The 23,832-nt window shown below is 38.2% G+C and overlaps 1 protein-coding gene across 1 annotated transcript in view; it reads left to right on the top strand.

Moving 5' to 3' along the window:
• The window catches only part of MSH3 (mutS homolog 3), a 145,916-nt gene that overhangs the window by 1,871 nt on the left and 120,213 nt on the right, over positions 1–23,832 (top strand). Inside the window, exons 2-8 of the mRNA XM_075180088.1 lie at positions 731–833; positions 1,258–1,460; positions 8,187–8,396; positions 10,024–10,140; positions 11,922–12,039; positions 13,096–13,241; positions 17,550–17,716. Coding sequence (XP_075036189.1) covers positions 731–833; positions 1,258–1,460; positions 8,187–8,396; positions 10,024–10,140; positions 11,922–12,039; positions 13,096–13,241; positions 17,550–17,716 — 1,064 coding nt within the window. The remainder of the gene's footprint in view (positions 1–730; positions 834–1,257; positions 1,461–8,186; positions 8,397–10,023; positions 10,141–11,921; positions 12,040–13,095; positions 13,242–17,549; positions 17,717–23,832) is intronic.

Raw genomic sequence — 23,832 nt, 5'->3', positions numbered from 1 at the left:
CTGGAAATGACCCCTCAAGACAGTAAATGAAGACAATGACGACAAATACTGGTTCATTGTGAGATCATCAAATAGACCAGAAGTTTAGCAGAGCTAAACTGGCCAAATGCCCTATGCGTTCAGAAGTTTAACCGAGCTAAACTGGCCAAATACCCTGTGCGTTCAGGTTGCTTGGGACTAGGCCTGAGCATCCAGATCAGTGCAGTGTGGCACAGTTGCGGATAGATTTAGTCTTTTGGTGAGCAAGCCCAACAAGTAGACTGTACAGTATGTGGCCAGCTTTGTATGCCAAATTCATTAGTAGAAGGCAGTGGGAGCTGACCACTGTATAATATAAGGACTCGTACACACTAAGTTAAATTCCAGCGGTGCATTTAGAGGAAAGATCTACAGACCTATGCCCCTGGCACTCTTGAAGAGCACAGGGTGAATTTTGGCACGTATCCCATTATTCGTTTTGAGAGTACCATTGTAAAGAAAGTTATGTATCCTGTTTTTTAGTTGTTCAATAGTCTTTACCTATACAAGCAGGCTTCAGTGTCAATTATAAGTTAACAGTGGTCGTCTCAGAGAAGAATATGTTACAATGATGTGCACTACATAGCGAAGGTGGATGCCCTACAGTTGAGAATTTACTCAGAAATTGTCACAAAATTTATATATTTTTTTTTCTTGTATATCAGTTTGCACATTTTTAGTCACATTGTGGATATTCATTTTTCTTTTCTAGATCTCTGATACCAGTGCAGCGCAAGATGGAGAGCCAATTATTAAAAGAAAAAAAACTTACCATGAAAGTGAAGGGAATGATGGCACTATTTTAGATCAGACAGGTAAGGTAGAATTTCAGGTAAAGGTATGGGATCTGTTATCTAGAAAACTTATCAGGAAATTTTTTTAAAAAACTGTATGATTGCTACAGTTCAGGGGGGTTGGTGAGCATCTCTACTTAAATGACGCAGCATAGTGTATCAAGTTCCCCACTTGAATAAGAATCTTTCTGGTGGTACGTATTGCCTAACATCAGAGATGACAAAGCAGAAGGTAGATAGGGCTTCTTACTGGTATAAACAACTTGAGAAATAAGGGAGATAGGTTCTATTGGAAAAGTTGGTAGTCAAGGTATGTGGAATACTACAGAGAAAGTTAGACAAAATTTGAGTTGATCTTTTAAGTTTTGATAATATAATTGGAAGTCGATCATCAGAGTGTGATTGTTTTTTTAATATGCTGTGTTTTCTAAAACTTTTGTTATAGAGCAAAAAAGGTGTGGAGGATCAATTCTTTCAGATCACACTCTGAATAAATTAAGGGAGTTTGGCATTGCATCTGAAAGACCAAACAATGACTCTCAGCCCATGAAAATACCTGAATTCTTATCACCTTCTCCTGGGTTTAAAGATGCACTCCCAAAATCAGAAATCTTAATTCAAGATGGAGATTCACATTTTAGCCCCAAGGTGAGTAAAGATATGGAAAATTGTCTTGTCAACCTTCAGTTATCTAGTCTATTTAAACTGCAGTGGTTTCTGTGCAATTGTATCTTGTCTTAAATGGTGTGATAAAAACACAATTCTCTTTTCACATACAAGGCCACCCATCAAGGATATGTATATTTACAGCACATCTAGCATATTTTATGGACAATTGCATGTTGGTGGACCGCAGCTCAACAAATGACGTCTTCCTGCTCATCCCCTCCTTTGTGTTTGCTAGTTCAACATAACCCTAAATCATTTGCTAAATCCTAATCTTAATGCAGCCTTATCCCTATAATACTACAGCTTTAACAAAAGCCACAAGCATATAGAATATAGACAGATTTAGATTATTGCAGTGGTTTCTGTACATTACCTAAGGATGTGGCTGAAAATAAGATCTACTGTATTGTTTCCTGGTAAAAAAAAAAAAAAAAGGTTCTAAGCACAATAGTGTACGTTTTCTCCCACATTCCCCTTTCAAGTTGTACATTCAGGGCCTCATGTAGTGTTGGATGCATTTTGCAAACAACATATGCAGAAATAAAGCATACATGAAAGTATGAGTGTAGTTATGTGCACCCAGTAGTATATGTGCCAGAAAGTTTAAGGATAGCATAGAGATGTGGCGTGATAGTTTTAGTAGATAAACGTGAGAGGACACAATATTGTACTGTAATGGGGTGACATATGTATAAGAAAGAATAGCGTCTGGATAGTATTACTAATACCTGTGAAAGTGTAATTTAGCGTGTAAAAAATAATTAAATATGAAAACATTTGTTTTCCTCATTAATAAAAAGAACAAGAGCAACACTTGGAATATTAATCAAGTCACAAACGTATCTCTTATCAATTTATACGGAATATATAATACTAATCGGCATTTTTATCATAATAATTGATATTCGGTTCGGGCAACAATAAATAATATCACAAACAAGTTAAAAATCTTCCATTATAACATAAAATACAGTAAAATTAATATTCCATACTGTAAAACAGGCAGGATTTTGAACGGGTTAGTAGTACAAAGAGTCCTTGGAATGGAGCAGTATTTGTAATCAAAACTTGGTTGCAAGCAGAATTTTGGATGTATAAGTAGAAGTCCTTCCTTTAAACGTCGTAATACTAATAATAAAGAAATCCATTTCAATTACGAAAGGTAGATTTATGTGCATATGTTCAGTTGGACCCTAGTCACGATGCATCCAGCTGTTAAACAGTAGCATTTGTGTCCGATGTCCGGTATACAAGTGGGTAGACTTAGGTCCCATGTTAGTGCAGACATGTGTCTTCACAGTGTTAGTAGTTGTTGGAGGCTCTCTTGTACAATCATGAAATATTGACACATAGAAGGAATAATATCTGAGACAAATAAGAACACAATGGGCCTGGTTCATGTTCAAATGCAACTTGCATGCTTTTAAAAAGGAGCATGGAACTTGAGCATAGTTGTGACTGTTCAAATCGAACTGGACCTCAAGATGCGCCTCGACTTGAATCCAAATGGAAGTACGCTCTGCATTAATGGTACCTTACGTAGACAGACAGAACAGACTGCGGTATACACACAAGCGTATGTGTAATATAAGGTCACATCAGAACACATACAAAACATATTCTGTTATAAAATAAATGAACAAAGATTAACAGTATAATCACTAACATAAATATGTATTTTTTACATTCCAAACGTAAATCCAGATGCTTTCAATGTGTATTGTACATATAATGCATTTTTATAGTATGTCTTATTTGCATACACATGTTCTGTGCTAGCTAGTGGCATGCATACATGTAGTTTGTAAAACAAGACTCTGCTGTGTCAGTCATCACTGACACCTGCCCTGTATCTGGTGCAAATAATACGGCTGAAACCAAGTGTACTTACAATAAACGCAGTAGTTGAGTCAGCCGCATCTGTGTTGGGACGCCCTTGGCATGCCTTTACTGTACAAGGCCTACGTTAGTCTGCCCCTTCCCTCCCACATTCCTCCCCTCAAGTTGTAGGTAGTCGTGAGTGTCATTTGAGTTCAGACATCGATTGTGTTCATCGGCGCAAGGTCAGGGAGTGTGTTTTTTGTTTTTTTTCCCTGGTATACACAGGATGCCTTTATGAATGTTTCAGTAGCTAATTTAATCTGCACTTGACACCGTATTTTACAGACTCCTATTAACATCCTTATTTATTTGTATGGTGCCACAGATTACATAGTAGAGCAGATATGACATTCATGAAAACCGTAAACATTCTAACATGTTCATGGGTACAGAGCAGAACAATAATGGCATGGATGTACTTAACAGAACAAATTGCATAACATACTTTACAGGCACAAGCAACAAAGACCGATAATACATAGACAGGTGACATGGGGTAGAGGGCCCTGTTTGTGAGCGCACGTTCTAGAGAGGGGCTAATGAGACACAATAGAAGCTAAAGGGACATTAAACCTAGTGGTCAGAGAGGTGGCGGATAAACAGTTGAAGTGGCCTTTTGAAGTAGAAGCCCTCTTACTACTTTAATTTGTACAACAGTAGATTAGTTATGTACAGATTCGATACTTTCCTCTAAATTTGGTGGTAATGCTTCCTGCAATTGGAGTTTTAATTGGGGAATATCAAGAAGAGTCATTACGGTTCTATTGATACAGACTTCACTTGTGTCTCATGGCATGGTCTGACTAAGAGCAGGGAGACATGTCTGCCATAAACAGTTCAATCTATGCATGAAAATGATTCCTGGAGTGCTGAAAAAAAAAAAAAAATACCCTGCTTTCTGGACATAATCTGCACCATGCCTCCTCTGACTCAAACAGGTTGGGGCCCAGCTCTTGGAGCGGATGGGAAGTCAACCTACAAGATTGGAAGCCTTCCTGAACGCCTTCTGGAGGCATAAAGCTACATTAACATCACGTCCAACGATTGAATCCCTTCTGAACATTCTGTAGGCAATCAAAAAAAGTCCTAAAATTGGAAAAAAGTTTCTTTATTTGGAACGTTGGTGTAGATTAGTTACATCTGCCAAATGAGTACGGTCTACAGTTATTAAATATCAACTATCCTGATCTGAGTCATTATGGTACAAACTGAAAGGCAGAGTCTTCCAAATACAAGATAGAATGTCATTGAGGCGCATCTAACATAAAATATGTGAGGTACCCAGTGTCTAGAAAACATCTGCCCTTAAAGCTTAGTATATTTAAGACTATTTTCCTATTGCAGGCAATATTCAAGACATTCACATTATATGAGATTTTGTGGAAAGACTTAATGAAGAACTAACAGGATATGGTACTAATCCCCCTGGATCATACTATAATTCTACTGGAGTAAAGGGGGCAAGGAAAAAAGGGAGACATATAGATACATACAGTAACAACAGCAGAATATCTCCATGACTAGGCTCAAAAATCGGCAACCTCACCAGCTGGTGGGGATGAGTGAGAAACTAACTGACCATCAGCTATACAAGTAAATGAAAATAGGTGCAGTTAAAACACTTTAATCCTTGTCTTATTACAGGATTTAACGAACTAAAAGAACTGTAGGTCAGATAGCAAATACTTTTTAGTGATTCAAATTGCAAAACTGGCTGCATAAGTATGTGTCCAGTCTTATTTCCACTATTTACTCTGAACTGACCTCCCCTACTGCTCCTCCTCGTGATCCTTACAAAGTATCATGGAAACGAGACCTTGGCGAGTCTGTTGAAGATGATGACTGGTTTGAAATCCGGGGGAATGCCGCCTCTAGCTCAATTTGTGTACAAATAAAAGAAAACGTCTATAAGCTTCTGTTTCGCTGGTAATACGTCCCTACCTGCTTTCACAAGATGTTACCTGACTCTTCAGATAGATGTTGGCGTTTATGCTCTGGCAAAGGCACTTTTCTACATATATGGTGGTTTTCTCCGAAACAAACTCCTTTCTGGCATGTGGTCACCCTGATGGAATCAACAATTCAAATTTCTCTTCCTTTCAAACCCAAATTCTTCCATCTACACTTGGATTCCCTTCAGCCACTAAACATCAAAACAAACTGCCTCGCCACATCCTCTCTGCTGCCACTTGTCAAATTGCCTCCGACTGGAATCATCGAAGGTTCATCGAATGGAATTTATGACCAGTATTATACGCAACACCTCCAAAACCTTCAACAAGGTTTGGGAACCCTCTATGTCCTATTTTCATTACCAATTCCCTTTTATCTAGGCTGCTCCTCCCTTTTCTCCCTAATGCTCTATTGGTGGTTTCTGCCACACCACCTTATATCCTTCTTCCTTCCTTCACCGCCTCTTTTACTCCTTCTTTTTTTTTTTTTTTTTCTTCTTTCTCATTCTCTATCTTTCTATCTTCTATTTTCTCTCTATTCCCTGGTTTCACAACTTTTACTTGTCCATTTTTCCTTTCCCTTTCTTTCTTCTTTCTCTCTGGAGGCTCTCTTAATACACGAAAACCTACCGGTGACTCTGTTCTCTCTTTTACATGGACTCACAGTATTGTTCCTCTCATTGACTGAAACAATCCTATAATTGTGTATGTTATATGATTTGCAAACGCCTCTGATTTCTGATATTTTATACTCTTGACCGTTAATAAAAACGTGTTTTAAAAATAAATAAGGAAGTGTCCAGCTGGTAAACAATATCTTCATTGCATATGAAATCGCTCGATGATGACATCCATGTCATAACAAATAATTTTTTTGTTTGGGCCAATATTTAAAATCCTTTGTTATTACCACTATTTATTACTGCTGCAATATGTGACCGGTGCACGATGTGTCACTGCGACATTCCTAAACCGTTATCCTAAGATGCATATTTCTATGTGACATTCCTGCTTTACATCTTGTACCACACTAAACACTAAGAGAGACAGTCACCTCTAGTATGCAGTATGTGTCCTCACTCGAAGCATGTGAATGTGCGGCTTCCTACCTGTACCTGGCTTATACCACCTAGGCAGCATGCAATCTTTAGTAAACCAATATATTCGTCGTAAAATAGTCACTTGCATAGACACACTGTCATGCCTATACCAGCACCATTGCAATTATCTGACCTCCAACAAAGCATATGCACAGTTCCATTTACGCTTTCTTCAGGATATTTACACAATAATACAGTGTACATATAGGGATGCATTTAAGCCTTGACTGCACAGGAAAAGATGCGCACATGAAAAAAACGCATTTACATTTTTCGTTAAACCGGACACTTCTCAAGATGTGTTCAACTGTACATCACTGTTTGTTACTCCTTAGTGAGTATACTTGCGCCCCTCAATAGTGTAGGGAAGTGGATTGATAGTGTTTGGGTAAAGCAAAAGCCGTACTTACTACTATCTGTACAATATATGATCTAATATACACAAGAGAACATTATCTTGACAGTTATTAACAGATGCTATAGTCTATTGTTCAATATAAAATGTATTTAAATCTAAATATTTTGTTTTTCTTTATACCCTTTAAAAATCAAAATGGGAATCTTCTTTCCAGCAGTAGTTTGAATGGCAATTCTGTAATGCGAATAGACGATTGCAACTTCATATAATATCACTGCACTGTGACAGGTGTTTACTGAATAGCAATTACTCTAACGTGATCTTCCTGTATTCACTTAAGCTAGGTACACACTACACAGTTTTCATCCAATAATCGGCTCAATCAGCAGACATACGACCGCTCGTTCAAAAGTAGGGTCAGTGTGTGTTGTGACACGATGGTCGAAAGTCTGCCCAAGTGGACGATTGTCGCCTCATTTGATTGGTCGTACCGTTAAATATTTTCGTTCCAATCTCGTTTCCATTGTGTAGTGTGTAGAAGTTTCCGACCGATCCACAACAGTGAGTACGAAATTACAGTCATTGCTCACGACAACATGGCTGTAAAAAGGTCGCTAAATGGACGTCCGCTCTTCCCTTTATCGTCCTAAACAAGGCTAGTGTGTATGCAGTCCATGGACCGAGCGATCGGACCATCGATGGCATGTAAAATCGATCGGCTAAAAAAGTTGGTGGAATTTTCTGTAGTGTGTACCCAGCTTTACTGGCTAGGCTTACCCACCTGTTCCTATCCCCTTTCTGCCTCTTCAATCATAAATAAAACAGATGTATGTCCAGCTTGTCATGAGCTCCATAATGACAGCCCCAGAAGCCACAAAAGATTTTATGAATATAACCCACTAAAATACAATTGTGTGTGCAGTAAATATGTGTATAACTGTGTACAGATACACAATAGCAGATCGCTGAGAGAACTCAGAATCGTGGAAAAGAGTTGCAGCTTCCTGTAATGGAGTGGGATGGCAATACTTTGTGTTAACCCTAGAACTGTCTGGTCAACACTAAACCATGTATTTTGCCTTGTTCATATCTGAATAACTTGGTGTTTGGTGATCCTTTAAAATGAATGGCAGTATATGCACCTGAAAATATCGGTGTGAAAGCTATTGTCCTCTGTTTTCAGCTACAGTATTTTAGCTTTTTAGTTTGCATTGTCTTCAGTAGATTTACAGATGTGAAGATTGGTGTACATGCAAAATACATTGATTCCTCCCAATGATTACCATTTGACTAAATGTATGTACTTTTGCATATTGTTTTTAGATGTTACTAGTAACTTTTTTGTTTCTTAATAAAATTAGATGAATCTCATTGTTAATAAATCAAGAAAGAAATCTTTTTAATTTTCTTGCAGGCTGAAAAATGGAAGTCTGATACATTTTCCTTATCTAGACAGCGGGAAAACCCTGCACATGCTTCACAAGCAAAAACTCCCAATCGCAGAACAAAAAGTGTATACACACCTCTTGAGGAGCAGTATATAGAAATTAAAAAGCAGCATAAGGATGCAGTTCTATGTGTTGAGTGCGGGTACAAATACAGATTCTTTGGAGAAGATGCGGAGGTCAGCGATAATGCTCAGTTTTATTGTTTACATTTTTTAAAATTTTCCTCTGTAATGAACAGTTTTGAAATATTTAGGGGCATATTCAATTGTCCGGATTCCCCGCCGCGTTAAAACTACTACCGTTATTACGGTAAAAGTTGGCTGGATTTCAGCCTCCGGCTCAGGGAGCTGCGAGCTGAAATCCAGCGAGAAAACTACCATAATAACGTTTTTTCCGTGCACTATTACCGTAAGTAATAACGGTAATAGTGCGCGGAGCGCGAGATTTTGGGCGTTTCCGCCGACAATTGAATATGCCCCTTAGAACCTAAATCAAAGAGATCAATTATCTCCCTATTGGAGCGTTGAATGTTGACTACTGGTTTTAGAAGCACTGGGAGAAAGCCCGGGATTTTCACAGATGGAGGTTCCATCTTTATCGCCTAACACTATATTTTTGTCTGTTAGTAAAATGTTAAAGCTTGACCTACAGTAGGATACAGTTAGTACTTAGGCTTGGATTTGGGTTAAGCATTACCTTTTTGTTTTTAGCCAATGGTGTCTTGGGATAACCTTGGTCAAGCAATTCGTTTGAAAGTACAGCCATTGTCTCTTTTCCCCCTAGTATACGATGGAGCTGCAATAGTCTCTCTGTTCCTTACTGCTTCCTGAAATGACAGCCTTGTGGCCCGGGAGTTTCTTAATAGTGTAGGCATTCTGTATTTAAAAAAAAAAAAAAAAAAAAAAGGAAGGAATTTGCAGCTTGTCAGGGGACAGGTTTGGTTCCCTTTCAATGACCTGCACCTGTCCCAATTGCAAGAGGAGAAGGTGCTGAGATTCTATCATTAAACAAATAAATAATGAAACTTAGTAGTTATAATAACTACATATATTTAAAATATAGGTATAAACCCAATATTACTACCCTGTAGACTGCCAAATAGTAGGGATTTTATATCTACATTTTCCACTACCCAGTAATTCTAGAATCTTCCCCTTACATCTCTTTGTACATTACATGTGTTGATATACAAGCTTCTTTAGAATCTCTAAACATTGAGCTGCCATCTCTACCCTAATGTGTAACATAATGGGGATCGTAGAGGTCACACACAGTGGTCTCCTTCACATGACTACTGTGTGTGCGGTCTCTGCTAGCTGGTTCAGATGCTAGGGTAGTGATGAGCGAAAATGATACACCAGGGCACTTGTAGTTGGCAGAATAGGGTATTATAATCAAGGGGTGGGGTTATACACCTATAAATCTGACTGTAGCTACTTTCGGTTTTCATAGTTCTAATATTGGGTATGTGCTTGATTTGGGTTTGTTTTTACTGACCATCTTTGATAATTACACTTATTTACAATATATATTATGTCAAATAAATGCTTTTATTGATTTAAAAGACCTGAAATAAAGCAATATAATTCAGCTATCCTGGTTTCTTAAAGACTTCAATTGGGATAGTTTTTTTTGGGGGTTTTTTTTTGGGGTTTTTTTAAGCTATAAATTGATTTATAAACCTATTAGTTGATGTTGACTCTTATTTTGTGACACACATACAGTATATTAAATATGTTCTTACATTCTTACATCCACTTTGTACTGTTCACATGGAATGTGTTGCTCTTTTACTCTATGCAGATTGCAGCACGTGAATTGAACATCTATTGCCATCTCGACCACAACTTCATGAGTGCGAGTATCCCTACTCACAGATTATTTGTCCACATCAGACGACTTGTTGCAAAAGGCTATAAAGTAGGTGATTGGCTTATTTGTTAAAGATATGTTGTCTTTTAGAAGTATATTATTAAAGTGGCTGATTTAAAATAGATTACATGAATGTGCTTGTTTTATATCTACTTATTTTTATATACAGTAAATGAGGTGTCTTGTGATAACAGTAATAAGACAGAAATTAAAGTGTACTCACTGCCTGCATGGGGGGGGGGGGTAGCCATTTTGTGGGCTGAAGCAATATACATGAGAGGGCATCCTATCACCTCTCTATGTACCAGTAACAGCACAGAGAGACTGGACACATAACACATAAGAAGGCATCCTATCACCTCTCTATGTACCAGTAACAGCACATAGACTGGACACATCATCATCATCATCATTTATTTATATAGCGCCACTAATTCCGCAGCGCTGTACAGAGAACCCATTCACATCAGTCCCTGCCCTGCTGGAGCTTACAGTCTAAATTCCCTAATATAGACACACACACTCACACACAGACAGACATGGAGACAGACAGACAGACAGACAGTGAGACAAAGACTAGTGTCAATTTTGATAGCAGCCAATTAACCTACCTGTATGTTTTTGGAGTGTGGGAGGAAACCGGAGCACCCGGAGGAAACCCACGCAAGCACAGAGAGAACATACAAACTCCACACAGATAAGGCCATGGTCGGGAATCGAACTCATGACCTCAGTGCTGTGAGGCAGAAGTGCTAACCACTAGGCAACTGTGCTGCCCAACACATGAGAAGGCATCCTATCACTTCACTATGTACCAGTAACAGCACAGAGACTGGACACATAACACATGAGAAGGCATCCTATCACTTCACTATGTACCAGTAACAGCACATAGAGACTGGGCACATAACACAAATTGCTTCGGTGACATCACTGCTTCATTGTGAATTGATAGGCACATGGATGCTTGGCTGATCTTTAGCTCCCTAGTACAATGACATAGAAGCCAGCACTTTAGGAAATAAAGGGTTCAAAGATAGGTATGGTAAGTTGGGGGTGGGTTATTATTAGGGTTCACTGATCTGTTGTAGCATTGATTTGAATCTTGACATATACCTATGTAAATATTACAATGTGTCTTTACATCTCGGTTTGACGGTGCGCAATAATGTGTATAATGATGTAAACGCTCCTCTTTGTTTTTATATTTTTTTAATGATTTTGATATATGTAGACACTTTAAAGGGACACTAACATGACAAACTTCCACACACCCTCCGGCCTTCTTTGGTGCCAATGGCTGTTGCCTCTCTTCACTATCTCTTCATTAACTCCTTACAATCTTACCTACAAAATTTCCCCCTTGCTGCTCCTCTCCTCTGGAACTCTGTCTCCCTATCTCACACTCAACTTTCTTCCAAAGCTTCAAGTGGGCTCTTAAAACAGACTTCTTTATCTGCTCACCTACCAATCTCGCCCCTACTACCTTTGTCCCACCTACTCCCCCCAGTTAATCTGCCCCTCCCTTTAGATTGTAACTTCTCACGAGCAGGGCCAGTGTCCTCCTTCTTCCACTTTTGTTACCACCAACATGCCTGTGCCTTCCTCCTTTTCTGTATCACTGATCCTGATCCCGTTCCTGTTTGCTGTGTCCACTCTGCTCGGTACAGGCTCAGTTTTTACTATAATGGGTATGCACTAATATTTGACATAACAGCTTACTTAATGCACACTGTGCCATAATTGTAATTCTGCAGTCCTCCACCAAGTGGCGTGAGAGCCTTATTATTATGCATGTCTCAAAAACTGTATTTATTTTCCTTTTGCAGGTTGGGGTTGTGAAACAAACAGAAACTGCAGCACTGAAGGCAGCTGGTGAAAACAAAAATTCTTTATTTACCAGACAGCTTTCTGCTTTGTACACAAAATCAACACTTATTGGAGAAGATATCCTTTTAATTACATTTTTCTTGAAATTTTTTACTTGGCACTTCACTGACATTAACATAAATTTTTTGTTGAGCCTTGTCCCAAACTAAGAGTCCTAGAATCAACGCCGATTGTCACCGCTCTAGGCTGCAACTGTTGGGAGTATCCTGTTGCCTATTTGTTATTATGACACCGTAGTGACAGGCTGGTAATATAGATTAGTTATCGGTATATAGTCTATTGACTGTTATCACATGCTATACAGGGAATATTATAAAGCTATATTGTTATCATCCATGTGAAGTCATAGAATAAGATATGAGGTAGTTGTTGTAGGATTCTCAGGAAAGAAAAGTGCATTTGCAATTTTGATGACCGGTTCCGTTTAACTTCTCGCAAGATAAAGAAACATTTACTATATTTGTTGAGTTGAGGGCTTATACAAATAATATTATTAAAACATAACTATTAATGAGTTTATTGGTTGGCAGTAATCAATAAGGTTGATTTAAAAAAAAAAAAAAAAAAAAAAGAGGCAGCCTAAAAATGTTAGTAACTATTGTTTTGGAGCCAATTTTAGGACATTTGATATAAATAATGAGAGTTTGCACAAACACAGCTGTATTAGTTGTGTGTATGTGAGGATATTGCTGCACTTATCTGATATTTTAATATAACTAAAACTCCCAATGTACTGGTTTTTCCAGAACTATCATGTTTTTGCCAATGGAAAGCTGTACTTTAGAATGGTTATTTTAATTTGGACTTCTGGTATATTGCACGGGATACATTTTACATAAGTAACCTATAATAAAATATGATGGTTAACCAGTCAACCATGGCCTACTGATCAGCCCTTATGAGAACAATGCACTGGTTCTATGATGTGATTCTATAGGTTATGGTTCACAGAGTGGTTACGGGGTTTAATTGTAATGTAGTGCTGGCAGTCTAATAGTGTTGTCATGTACAGTGCTGCCCATGTAAGGAACCAAGCAGCAATTTACCCTGTACTGTTTTTTTTCATAATATACATTTTCTTGCATGCAGTATATTTACCTTAACAGATCATAAATGTGAACCCTTTGATGAACACTGATGATTCACTTGAGGTTCAGACTGTGACGGCCGATGCCCATAGCAGCTACCTTTTGTGTATATGTGAAAATCCTGAGAGGTCTAAACATAAGACTTCTGATGACCTTGTCTTTGGCCTAGTGGTAAGAATGTAATTTATATACTTGATATTTCTGCGTGGTTGATTTTTTTTTTTTTTTTTTTTTTTTTTTTAATTTTCAGTTTTGCTGTAGTCAAAGCAAGCAATATGATTTTAGCTTTGATTAGTTTAGTGTAAGTTTACAATGTGGGTATATTTCCAAAGTGAGCAGTAGTCTTGATCAACATCTTATTGGGTTTCTGATAGAAGTTGATCTGTATTGCTGGAAATCTGACCGATCAGTGACTGATCTGTCAGCAGGTGCAGTCAAAATGAGCCTGTCCTTCACAGGCTGCACAAAAGTGGGTTCCTTCATGGACATAATGGTGGTAATAGCCTGTTGCTAAATATTTGTGTAAAAAGATGGTAGAAAGTCAGTGAAAATTAATCCAATTAACTGTATTTTCCTTACACTGGGGATTCCTAGCATGGCCAAAAGATAATTTGTTGTGTATGTAAATCTTTATATGTTTCTCTGATTGGAGAAAAGCATCCCTAGTGTGTGCCAATATTCTATCTGGAATAATTATTGCTCAGTAATATGTCCAGAGGCTTAAAATATAAGGGACTGCTTATAATTTCTCCACACAGTTAAGGGATGCGTTTATTGGGCTTTTGTCTGCCTGCACCTGATTTTTCTCCTGGCAGAACAGATTGGACGTATCCACTTCACAGTGACAGGCTTTTCTATAGTCGTATGGACAAGCCGTGACAACTGTCCAAACAGCTGCATTGATAGTTTTCTGTGGTGCAATGTTTACTTTTAAACTTCTCCAGCCTGTTAGTCATAAAGAAGAATCAGTTTCAGATGGACATGAGTAAATACTCTTATTTATTTACCTCAAGGAAGCTTAAAAAAAAATAAAAAATGAATCACTGTAACTTGCAAATTTTCTGATTACCCATCATCATAATCACCATTTATTTATATAGCGCCACTGATTCCGCAGCGCTTTACAGAGAACTCATTCACATCAGTCCCTGCCCCATTGGAGCTTACTGTCTAAATTCCCTAACATATACACAGACAGAGAGAGAGACTAGGGTCAATTTTGATAGCAGCCAATTAACCTACCAGTATGTTTTTGGAGTGTGGGAGGAAACCGGAGCACCCAGAGGAAACCCACGCAAACACTGGGAGAACATACAAACTCCACACAGATAAGGCCATGGTCGGGAATTGAACTCATGACCCCAGTGCTGTAAGGCAGAAGTGCTAACCACTAAGCCACCGTGCTATTGGCAGATGAGATGATATTTTTATGTCAAGTTCCTCTTTATGTGGCAATAGCTTACGCCAGGCCCGTCCAACATGTGGCTCCCCAAGTGCTGTGAAACTAAAAGCCCCAGCATGCTTTGCCTGTAGATGGTCAGCTGATAATTGGCAGAGCCAGCTGGGACTTGTAGTTTCACAACATCTGGAGAGCCACAGCCACACGACTTAGGTGCTTGAGGGGTCAGAGGAGAAATACAGTATAACACTATTTAATTAAATGCATATAAAATAGTAAAAACATACTAACATTTGTGGGAGAATTAATAGCATAGTTTTCCCCTGTGGATACAGCCTGTAGCATCGTCTGTAAAAGGGACTGGTTCTCCTATGCTGCAATGTACATTTCCAGCATGTATTAAAGATTAAAGGTGAAAGATATCTATATCTATATGTGTGTGTATATATATATATATATATATATATATATATATCTCTCTATATATATCTCTATATCTATATATATATATATATATATATATATATATATATATATATATATATATAGAGAGAGATATATATATCTATCCTGCACCACCGATCAGCTAGAACATTAAAACTACTGGTTAAGTTAAGTGAATAACATTGATTATCTTGTTACAATGGCACCTGTCAAGAGGTGTGGGATATATTAGGCAGCAAGTGAACAGTCAGTTCCTGAAGTTGTCGTGTTAAAAGCTGGAAAAATGGGCAAGTGTAAGGATCTGAGCAAGTTTGACAAGGGCCAAATTGTGATAGCTAGATGACTGGTTCAGAGCATCTCCAAAATGTAGGTTTTGTGGGGAGTTCCCTGTATGTAGTGGTTGGTACCTACCAAAGTGGTCCAATGAAGGACATTCTGTGAACCGGTGACAGGTCATGGGCGCCCAAGGCACATTGATGCGTCTGGTACAATCTCACAGAAGAGCTACTGTAGCACAAATTGCTGGCTATAATAGAAAGTTGTCAGAACACACAGTGCATTGCAGCTTGTTGTGTATGGGGCTGTGTAGCCACGTATCGGTCAGAGTGCTGACCCCTGTTCACCGCCAAAGTGCCTACAATGGCAACGTGAGTGCCAGAACTTTACCATGGAGCAGTGGAAGAAGGTGGCCTGGTCTGATGAATCGCGTATTCTTTTACGCCATGTAGGCGGTCCGGTACGTGTGTCCTTTACCTGCGTGCATTCTGGTGCCATATGGGAAGAGGCAAGCTGGCGTATGCAGTGTCGGGCATTGTTCTGCTGGGAAACCTTAGGTCCTAGCATTCATGTGGATGTTACTTTGACATGTACCATCTACATTGTTGCAGACAAAGTACACCCCTTCATGGTATTCCCTGATAGTGGCCTCTTTCAGCAGGATTTTGCACACACTGAAAAATTGTTCAGGAATAATTTAAAGAACATGAGATATCATTCAAGTGTTAACTTGGCCTCCAAATTCACTTATCTCAATCCGATTTAGCATCTGTGATGTGCTGAAAAACCAAGTCCGATCCATAGAGGCCCCACCTCGCAACTTAAAGGATTTAAGGGATCTGTTGCTAACAGCTTAGTGCAAGATACCACAGGACACCTTCAGAGGTCTTGTGAAGTCCATGCCTCAATGGGTCAGAGCTGTTTTAGCGTCACGAGTGGGACCTACACAATATTAGGCAGGTGGTTTTAATGTTGTGGCTGATTGATGCATATATCAAATCCTGTATGGTACCATGGTCCACTAATAAATAAATAAACAAACCATAATGCAAGTAGAATAACATTGTTGCAATCATAATACTATCTAAAGAGGAAAAAAAGGGTCAAAATACCCAAATATAACATTGTTGCACTCATTAGTATGTAGTCATTAGGTCAATGAGATTTCAAAAGATAGAACATAACCTATAAAACTTAATTAAAGTGGTAAAGATAACGTAGCAGTATTACCGTTACTATGGTAAAATTGCGCAGTATTACCGTTACTACAGTAATGTTAATTCAAATTTTTAAAAAATCTGGGATAAAGTTACCGTATTAACGGTAGTACAATTAGCGAATTGTTATTCCTACACTAACGTAGCCAAATCAAACCAGCCCCCAACAATGCTATATGATAATTCTATTGCCGTAGTAACCGTAATAGTGTGCAGGCCACGTAAGTCCTAGAATAACGTAGCTGAGTTGAATTGGCCCCTTGCAATCATATTATCCAATCGTTGTCGTATAGATTGTCATTTATTGCATTAGTATAAATAAGTTATCATAGGATAAAACACAATGACATAAAACTATTGATTAATGTTGATTTGTACGGATATGAACAAATCATTTAAAAAAAATGCAAATAGGAATATTATATAAACAAAATTACCGACTTTTTATTATTGATATGTTTCTTCATTTTTAATCAATTCAGTGTACATTTTCATATATACATACATATGCTTTAGTGCTTGCTATACCGTAGGGTGCTACACTCTTTCAGTATCATGGTGTCACACAGTGTTCTGCTTTGCAAGTTCCCTTTTAACTTACATAGGCAAGATAGAACGGCAGCAGCTATGCATACATAGAAATATTTATTGTTTATTCAATGTATTTTGTCTATTCAGTGCTTATTTTAAAAAATTCAAGCTGTGCAAAAGATAACGGCATGGTCTCTCCTCCCAAGCTCTGCATTGTTGAGTTTAGAGTTTCTTTCTGCATGTGTTATTTTGTTGCCTGTTTGTTCTGTTATTTTCATACTAGGTACCCATATGGGTTATTGAAGTCAACAGTATTCTCCTCAAATGAATACATGCATTCTGTTCTTAGCACACAAACAGAGCATTTTTGATGCACTCTAGAGTCTCCATGGGCTAGATTTACTAAGCTGCAGTTTTGAAAAAGTGGGGATGTTGCCTATAGCAACCTATCAGATTCTAGCTTTCATTTATTTAGTACTTTCTACAAAATGACAGCTAGCCCCATGTGTTTAATAAAATGTATATTTACATACCTTAGAATTCTGTCTTTTTCTATAAAAAAAAAATAATTTGTAAAAACAACTTTTTTTCCCCCCTCCCTTACACGTACAGGCAGTTCAGCCTTCTACAGGACAAGTAATGTTTGACACATTTCATGATTCTAAATCCCGTTCTGAGTTGGAGACACGAATATTACGTTTACAGCCGGTTGAAATTCTTCTTCCTTCGGATATCTCTGATGGAACTGAAAAGCTGATCAACAGTATAACATCTACATGGTAATTTTAAAATTATATACTTGGAGATATAGGTCATCATACGTTAAGAAAAGGTAATCGGATATCTAATTTAGATTGAGAAAACACTATATATTTATCAGATAGATAGATATTACACACACTACATGGACAAAAGTATGTGGGTACCCGAACATCACATCCATATGTGTTTGTTGAACATCTTATTTCAAAACCATGGACGTTAATATGGAGTTGGTCCCACCACCCGTTGCTGCTATATCAGCCTCTACTCCTCTGGGAAGGCTTTCCACTAGATTTTGGAACTTTACTGCGGGGATTCGAAACCATCCATTCACAAGAGTATTAGTGAGTCAGGCACAGATGTTGGGTAATATGGCCTGGCTCGCAGTCGGCCTTCCAAGTCATTGTAAAAGTGTGTGTTTGGGTTGAGGATCAGGTTCCACACCAGACTCTGGAAACCATTTTTTGATAGACCTCACTTTGTGAATGGGGGCATTGTTGCATTGCTTAAACAGGAAAGGATCTTTGCCAAACTGTTGCCACAAAATTGGAATTACACAATACTCTAGAATGTCATTGTATGATGTAGCATTAAGATTTCCCTTCGCTGGAACTAGTGTGTCCAGGCCAAACCATAAAAAACAGCCCCAGACAATTATTCCTCCTCCACCAAACTTTACAGTTGGCAGTATGTATTTGGGACGTGTTCTGGCATCCACTAAATCCATATTCATCCATCAGCTTCGAAATGGTGAAGCCTGATTCCGCCATTCCAGAGAACATGTTTCATTTGCTTCAGAGTCCAATAGTACTGTGCTTTATACCACTCCAGTTGACGTGTGGCATTATGTGTGACTGGAAGCCCAATCCATGAAGCTCCTGACAGTTTTCTTGCTGACGATGCTTCCAGAGACAGGTTGGAACTCGTTAGTAAGTAACATAGTTGATGAGGTTGAAGAAAGACACCAGTCCATCAAATTCAACCTATTTTTTTTGATCTCCTGCCATCTTATATTTGAAATTGATCCAGAAGAAACAACCGCCAATCTGTTTCAATCGGGAAAAAGCCCTCCTGACCCAATAGTCCTATTTCTCCCTGAATCCACTACTATTCTTCATTTTAATTAATGGTTGTAACCCTGTATACCCTTTTGTGCTAATAATTTGTCTAACCCTTGAACATATCAATTGAATCTGCCATCACAATCTTCATTGGCAGTGAATTCCATATCTTGACTGCCCTTACTGTAAAGAACCCCTTCCTCTCCTCTCCTCTCTATACTTATTGGGTGACCGTGTGTACAGCCCTTGTGGTAAAAAGTTCCCATGAAAGTTCTCTTTATTGACCCATAATTTATTTGTACACAGTAATCATATCCCCTTTTAGACGCCTCTTTTCTAAAGTAAACATGTCTTATCTGACTAACCTTTTCTCATAACTTAATGACTCCATTCCCTTTTTATATTTTTGTCACTTTTCTCGGAACCCTTTCTAGTTCCCGAATGTCTTTTTATAGAGTGGTGCCCAGAACCGTACTCCGTATTCAAGATGAGGTCTTACCAACGGTTTATATAGTGGCAAAATTACACATTCCCTTGCTAGTATTCCGCTTTTTATACATGCCAATACTTTATTGTCCCTTGCAGCTGCTGCTTGACATTAAGTACTATTGCTAAGTCTACTGTCTACATGCGCTCCCAGATTCTTTTTATTTATAGATTCACCTAAATTTATCCCCTTTCATTTATAAATTGTGTGTTTGTTTTTGATCCCTAAATGCATAACCTTACATTTATCTGTATTTGGCCGCCCAATCCTCAAGTTTTCTCAAGTCTCTTTGGAGAAACTACATCTTGCTCTAATTTTATTACCTTACAAAGTTTAGTGCCATCTGCACAAATGGAAACTTTGCTTTTTAAACCCTCACCAAGATCATTAATAAATATATTAAAAAGGAGTGGCCCCAGCACAGAACCTTGAGATACATCACTTAAAACTTTTGACCAATTAGAAAATGTTCCATTTATCACAACTCTGTTCCCTAGTCTCCAACCCGTTGTCACCCCAAGTACAAATATTGTTTTCTAGAACCAGTTCCCTTATTTTGTAAACCAACTTCTTTTATGACACTGTATACAAAGTTCTTTGCAAAATATAAGTAGACTACATCTACTGTACTACCATGCCTAAGTTCCCACTAACATCCTCGTAGAAACTAATAAGATTAGTTTGACAAGACCTATCCCTCACAAATCCATGCTGAGTCCCACTAATATTCTTATTGCTCACCAAGTGTTGTAAACGAGAACAGACTAGTTTAGGTGCCAATTGCTTCAGCACTCGGCAGTTCCATGCTGCGTTTTTGTGTGCACTACCTCTTTGCAGCTGAGTTGTTGCTCAGACTGGGGCAGCAATTTAACCAACTGACTCTTCGGAAAGGTGGCATCCTATGCCAGTGCCACGTTGAAAGTCACATAACTTCAGCCATTTTACTGTTAATGTTTGACTAAGGAGATTGCATTTATGCATCTGTTAGCAATGCGTGTGAAATGGCCATACACACTAATCAGAAGGACTTTCCACTTACTTTTGGCCATGTACCGTATATATAGAAGAGGAGAACACTTGGTGGCACTATGCAACCGTATAAACTTATAGATCCATGTTTCAAGAAGAAAAGAAATTTCAGGGAAACACACATTTATAGTTATTACATTTTAATACTAGTTCCTTTATCTACTACAAAATGCTAATCATGCAGACGCTCAATGTTTTGTAATCACAGACTGGGTAACTTAACTGTGTCACATTTTCTGCAAATTTGCAGTGTTTCTTCATTAGGCATAACTTAAGTGGAGAAGGGGATCAAATTTGCTACTTGTGGGTTCACATATGTAGATCCGTTAGCTCTCATTGCTTTGACTTCTCTCATCATAATGTGTTCGTTTCTGGGGGTTTTTGGCCCCCTGTGTTTATTACAGCAAACATGCTGGTACATATCACAAGACATTATCCAGTCATTTTTTATGTATAAACAAATGCTGTTAACCCTTTCACTGCTCACTCGACATTTATCTATATTACCATCTCTGCTAGTCCAGAATTGCTTCACAGCTTCTAACTGTTTCTAGCTCTGCAACTTCTTAATAATAGTTATGTTAAGCAGAACATGGAGACGAGCTATAGAAGGAGCCACCCTGGAGAGCGCTTGAGTCAGTTTTCCAAAGCGAACTGAGACATTTCAAACTCTCCCAGGCATAAGCCTTCATTTTGTGAGGTCATACATTGTGTACAAGCAATATATAGAAAGGCCTTTTATCTCAGAATATAAAGGTTCCCTTTAAGTGATTGACTTTCTGTACTTTTCACACATCATTTGTGGGAAGATATCTTTCATTTTGAGCTTCTCTTCTAAAGTGATGGAGTATAATTAACCTGCTAAAATAAAAATATAGGCTGCTATCTGCTGTCACTTTCATGTCGATGACAGTAACCATGCATAGCAACTGTTTCTAAAATTTAAACTTTTCAGCAGTAAAGTGTTTTAAGAATAACACTTTGGGGGTCATTTACAAAGTATATAAAATAGTGAAGCCATGGAGATTTTTACTTACTGTACAGTTTACTTTCCAAAGGGAAATTTTCTGGTCCACAAACTCTTGGTGAAATCATTGCAAAGTTTGGGACTCAAACGCACAAGGTTTGCAAAAGTGAAAAAGTCAGCTCAGAACACTGCTTGCAGACACATTTGGACCTCCCCTTTGCTAATTTAAAATTGTCCTTTTTAAGTTGTCTATTCACAGCATTCAGGACATCTTATTGTATGCAATTTGAATCTCCTGCTTGTCCATGTGTAAACTGTTTTTTAGCCAATCAGGTCATCAGTATATCCCATAGCTTGTAAGCTTGAGAGCAAGGCCTTCTTACCTCTCTGTCTATATTACCCAGTGTTGTTTTATTACTGTGTTTGTTCCCAATTGTAAAGTGCTTCGGAATTTGCTGGTGTTATTTAAATGATGATGATGATGAATGTTCAATGACCTGACAATTAATGTGATAATGTTACTGGGGATAGGGCTGCATGTGACAGGAGCAGTGTGATGAGAGGAATCAAGGCAAGCAAGGAGCCATAGCCTAAGAGTTAGATAGTAGAGGGTGCAGTCCCCAATAGTACATAGTAACATGGTAACATAGTTGATGAGGTTGAAAAAAGACACCAGTCCATCAAGTTCAACCTATTTTGGATCTCCTGCGATCCTGCACTTATATTTGAAATTGATCCAGAGTAAGCAACCACCAATCTGTTTCAATTGTGAAAATCCCCCTAGACTACATATTGCAGTCCTATTTTTACCCTATATCCACTATTATCCTTCATTTTAATTAACGGTCGTATCCCTGGATACACTTTTCCGATAAAAATTTGTCTAACCCTTTCTTAAACATATCTATTGAATCTGCCATCACAACCTTCCCTGGCAATGAATTCCATATCTTGACTGCCCTTACTGTAAAGAACCCCTTCCTTTGCTGGTTGTGAAATTTCCTCTCCTCTAACCTTAGGGGGTGACCGCGTGTCCTGTGTATAGTCCTTGGGGTAAAGAGTTCCTATTAGAGTTCTCTGTATTGACCCTTAATGTATTTGTACATAGTAATCATATCTCCTCTTAGACGCCTCTTTTCTACGTAAACATGCCTAAACTGGCTAACCTTTCCTCATAACTTAATGACTCCATACCCTTTATCAATTTTGTCGCCCTTCTCTGAACCCTTTCTAGTTCCAGATTATCTTTTTTATAGAGTGGTGCCCAGAACTGTACTGCATATTCAAGATGAGGTCTTACCATCGATTTATGCAGTGGCAAAATTACACTATCTTCCCTTGCATCTATGCCCCTTTTTATGCATGCCAATACTTTGTTTGTCCTTGCAGCTGCTGCTTGACATTGAGCACTATTGCCAAGTCTACTGTCTACGAGCACTCCCAAATCCTTTTCCATTATAGATTCTCCTAAATTAATTCCATTTAATTTATAGATTGTGTTCTTGTTTTTGATCCCTAAATGCATAACCTTACATTTATCTATGTTAAACCTCATATTCCATTTGGCCGCCCAATCCTCCAGTTTATTTACGTTCCTCTGTAGAGAAGTCACATCTTGCTCTGATTTTTATTACCTTACAAAGTTTAGTGTCATCTGCAAAAATAGAAACTTTACTCTCTAAACCATCACCAAGATCATTAATAAATATATTAAAAAGGAGTGGCTTTTGACCAATTAGAAAATGTTCCATTTATCACAACTCTCTGTTCCCTATTCTCTAACCAATTTTCGATCCAAGTACAAATGTTGATTTCTAGACCCAGTTCCCTTATTTTGTAAACCAACCTCTTGTGTGGCACAGTATCAAAGGCCTTTGGAAAATCTAAGTAGACCACATCTACTGTGCTGCCCCGGTCTAAGTTCCCACTAACTTCCTCATAGAAACTAATTAGATTAGTTTGACATGACCTATCCCTCACAAATTCATGTTGATTCCCACTAATACTTTTATTGCGCACCAAGTAATCCTGAATACTATCCCTTAAAATACCTTCCAGTAGTTTCCCCACTATTGATGTCAGGCTTACAGGTCTATAATTCCCTGGCTGTGATATCGTCCCCTTTTTAAACAACGGCACCACATCTGCTATTTGCCAATCCCTTGGCACTGAGCCCGATGAGATTGAATCTCTGAAAATTAAGAATAGCGGTCTAGCTATTTCCGAGTTTAACTCCATAAGGACCCTTGGGTGTATGCCATCTGGACCTGGAGCTTTATTTATCTTAATATTTTTCAGTCGCCTTTGGACTTCTTCCTCTGACAACCAAGTATTAATTAATGGTATGGTTTCATTTCCATTTTTATGTAATACTCCTACCATTTGTTCCTCTCTAGTAAATACTGAAGAAAAGAAAGTGTTTAATACCTCTGCTTTTTTCTTAGTATCATTTATCAATTCACCCATCCCACTTCTTAGGGGTCCTATATTATATTTTTTAATCTTTTTGCCATTTATATACTTAAAAAACTTTTTGGGGTTTGTCTTACTTTCTTTTGCAACTTGCCTTTCATTTTCTAATTTAGCCAA

The sequence above is a fragment of the Mixophyes fleayi genome, chromosome 1 (genome assembly GCF_038048845.1).
Source record: "Mixophyes fleayi isolate aMixFle1 chromosome 1, aMixFle1.hap1, whole genome shotgun sequence".
NCBI classification, from domain to species: Eukaryota; Metazoa; Chordata; class Amphibia; order Anura; family Limnodynastidae; genus Mixophyes; species Mixophyes fleayi.
This window is presented reverse-complemented; position numbering and strand designations above follow the sequence as displayed.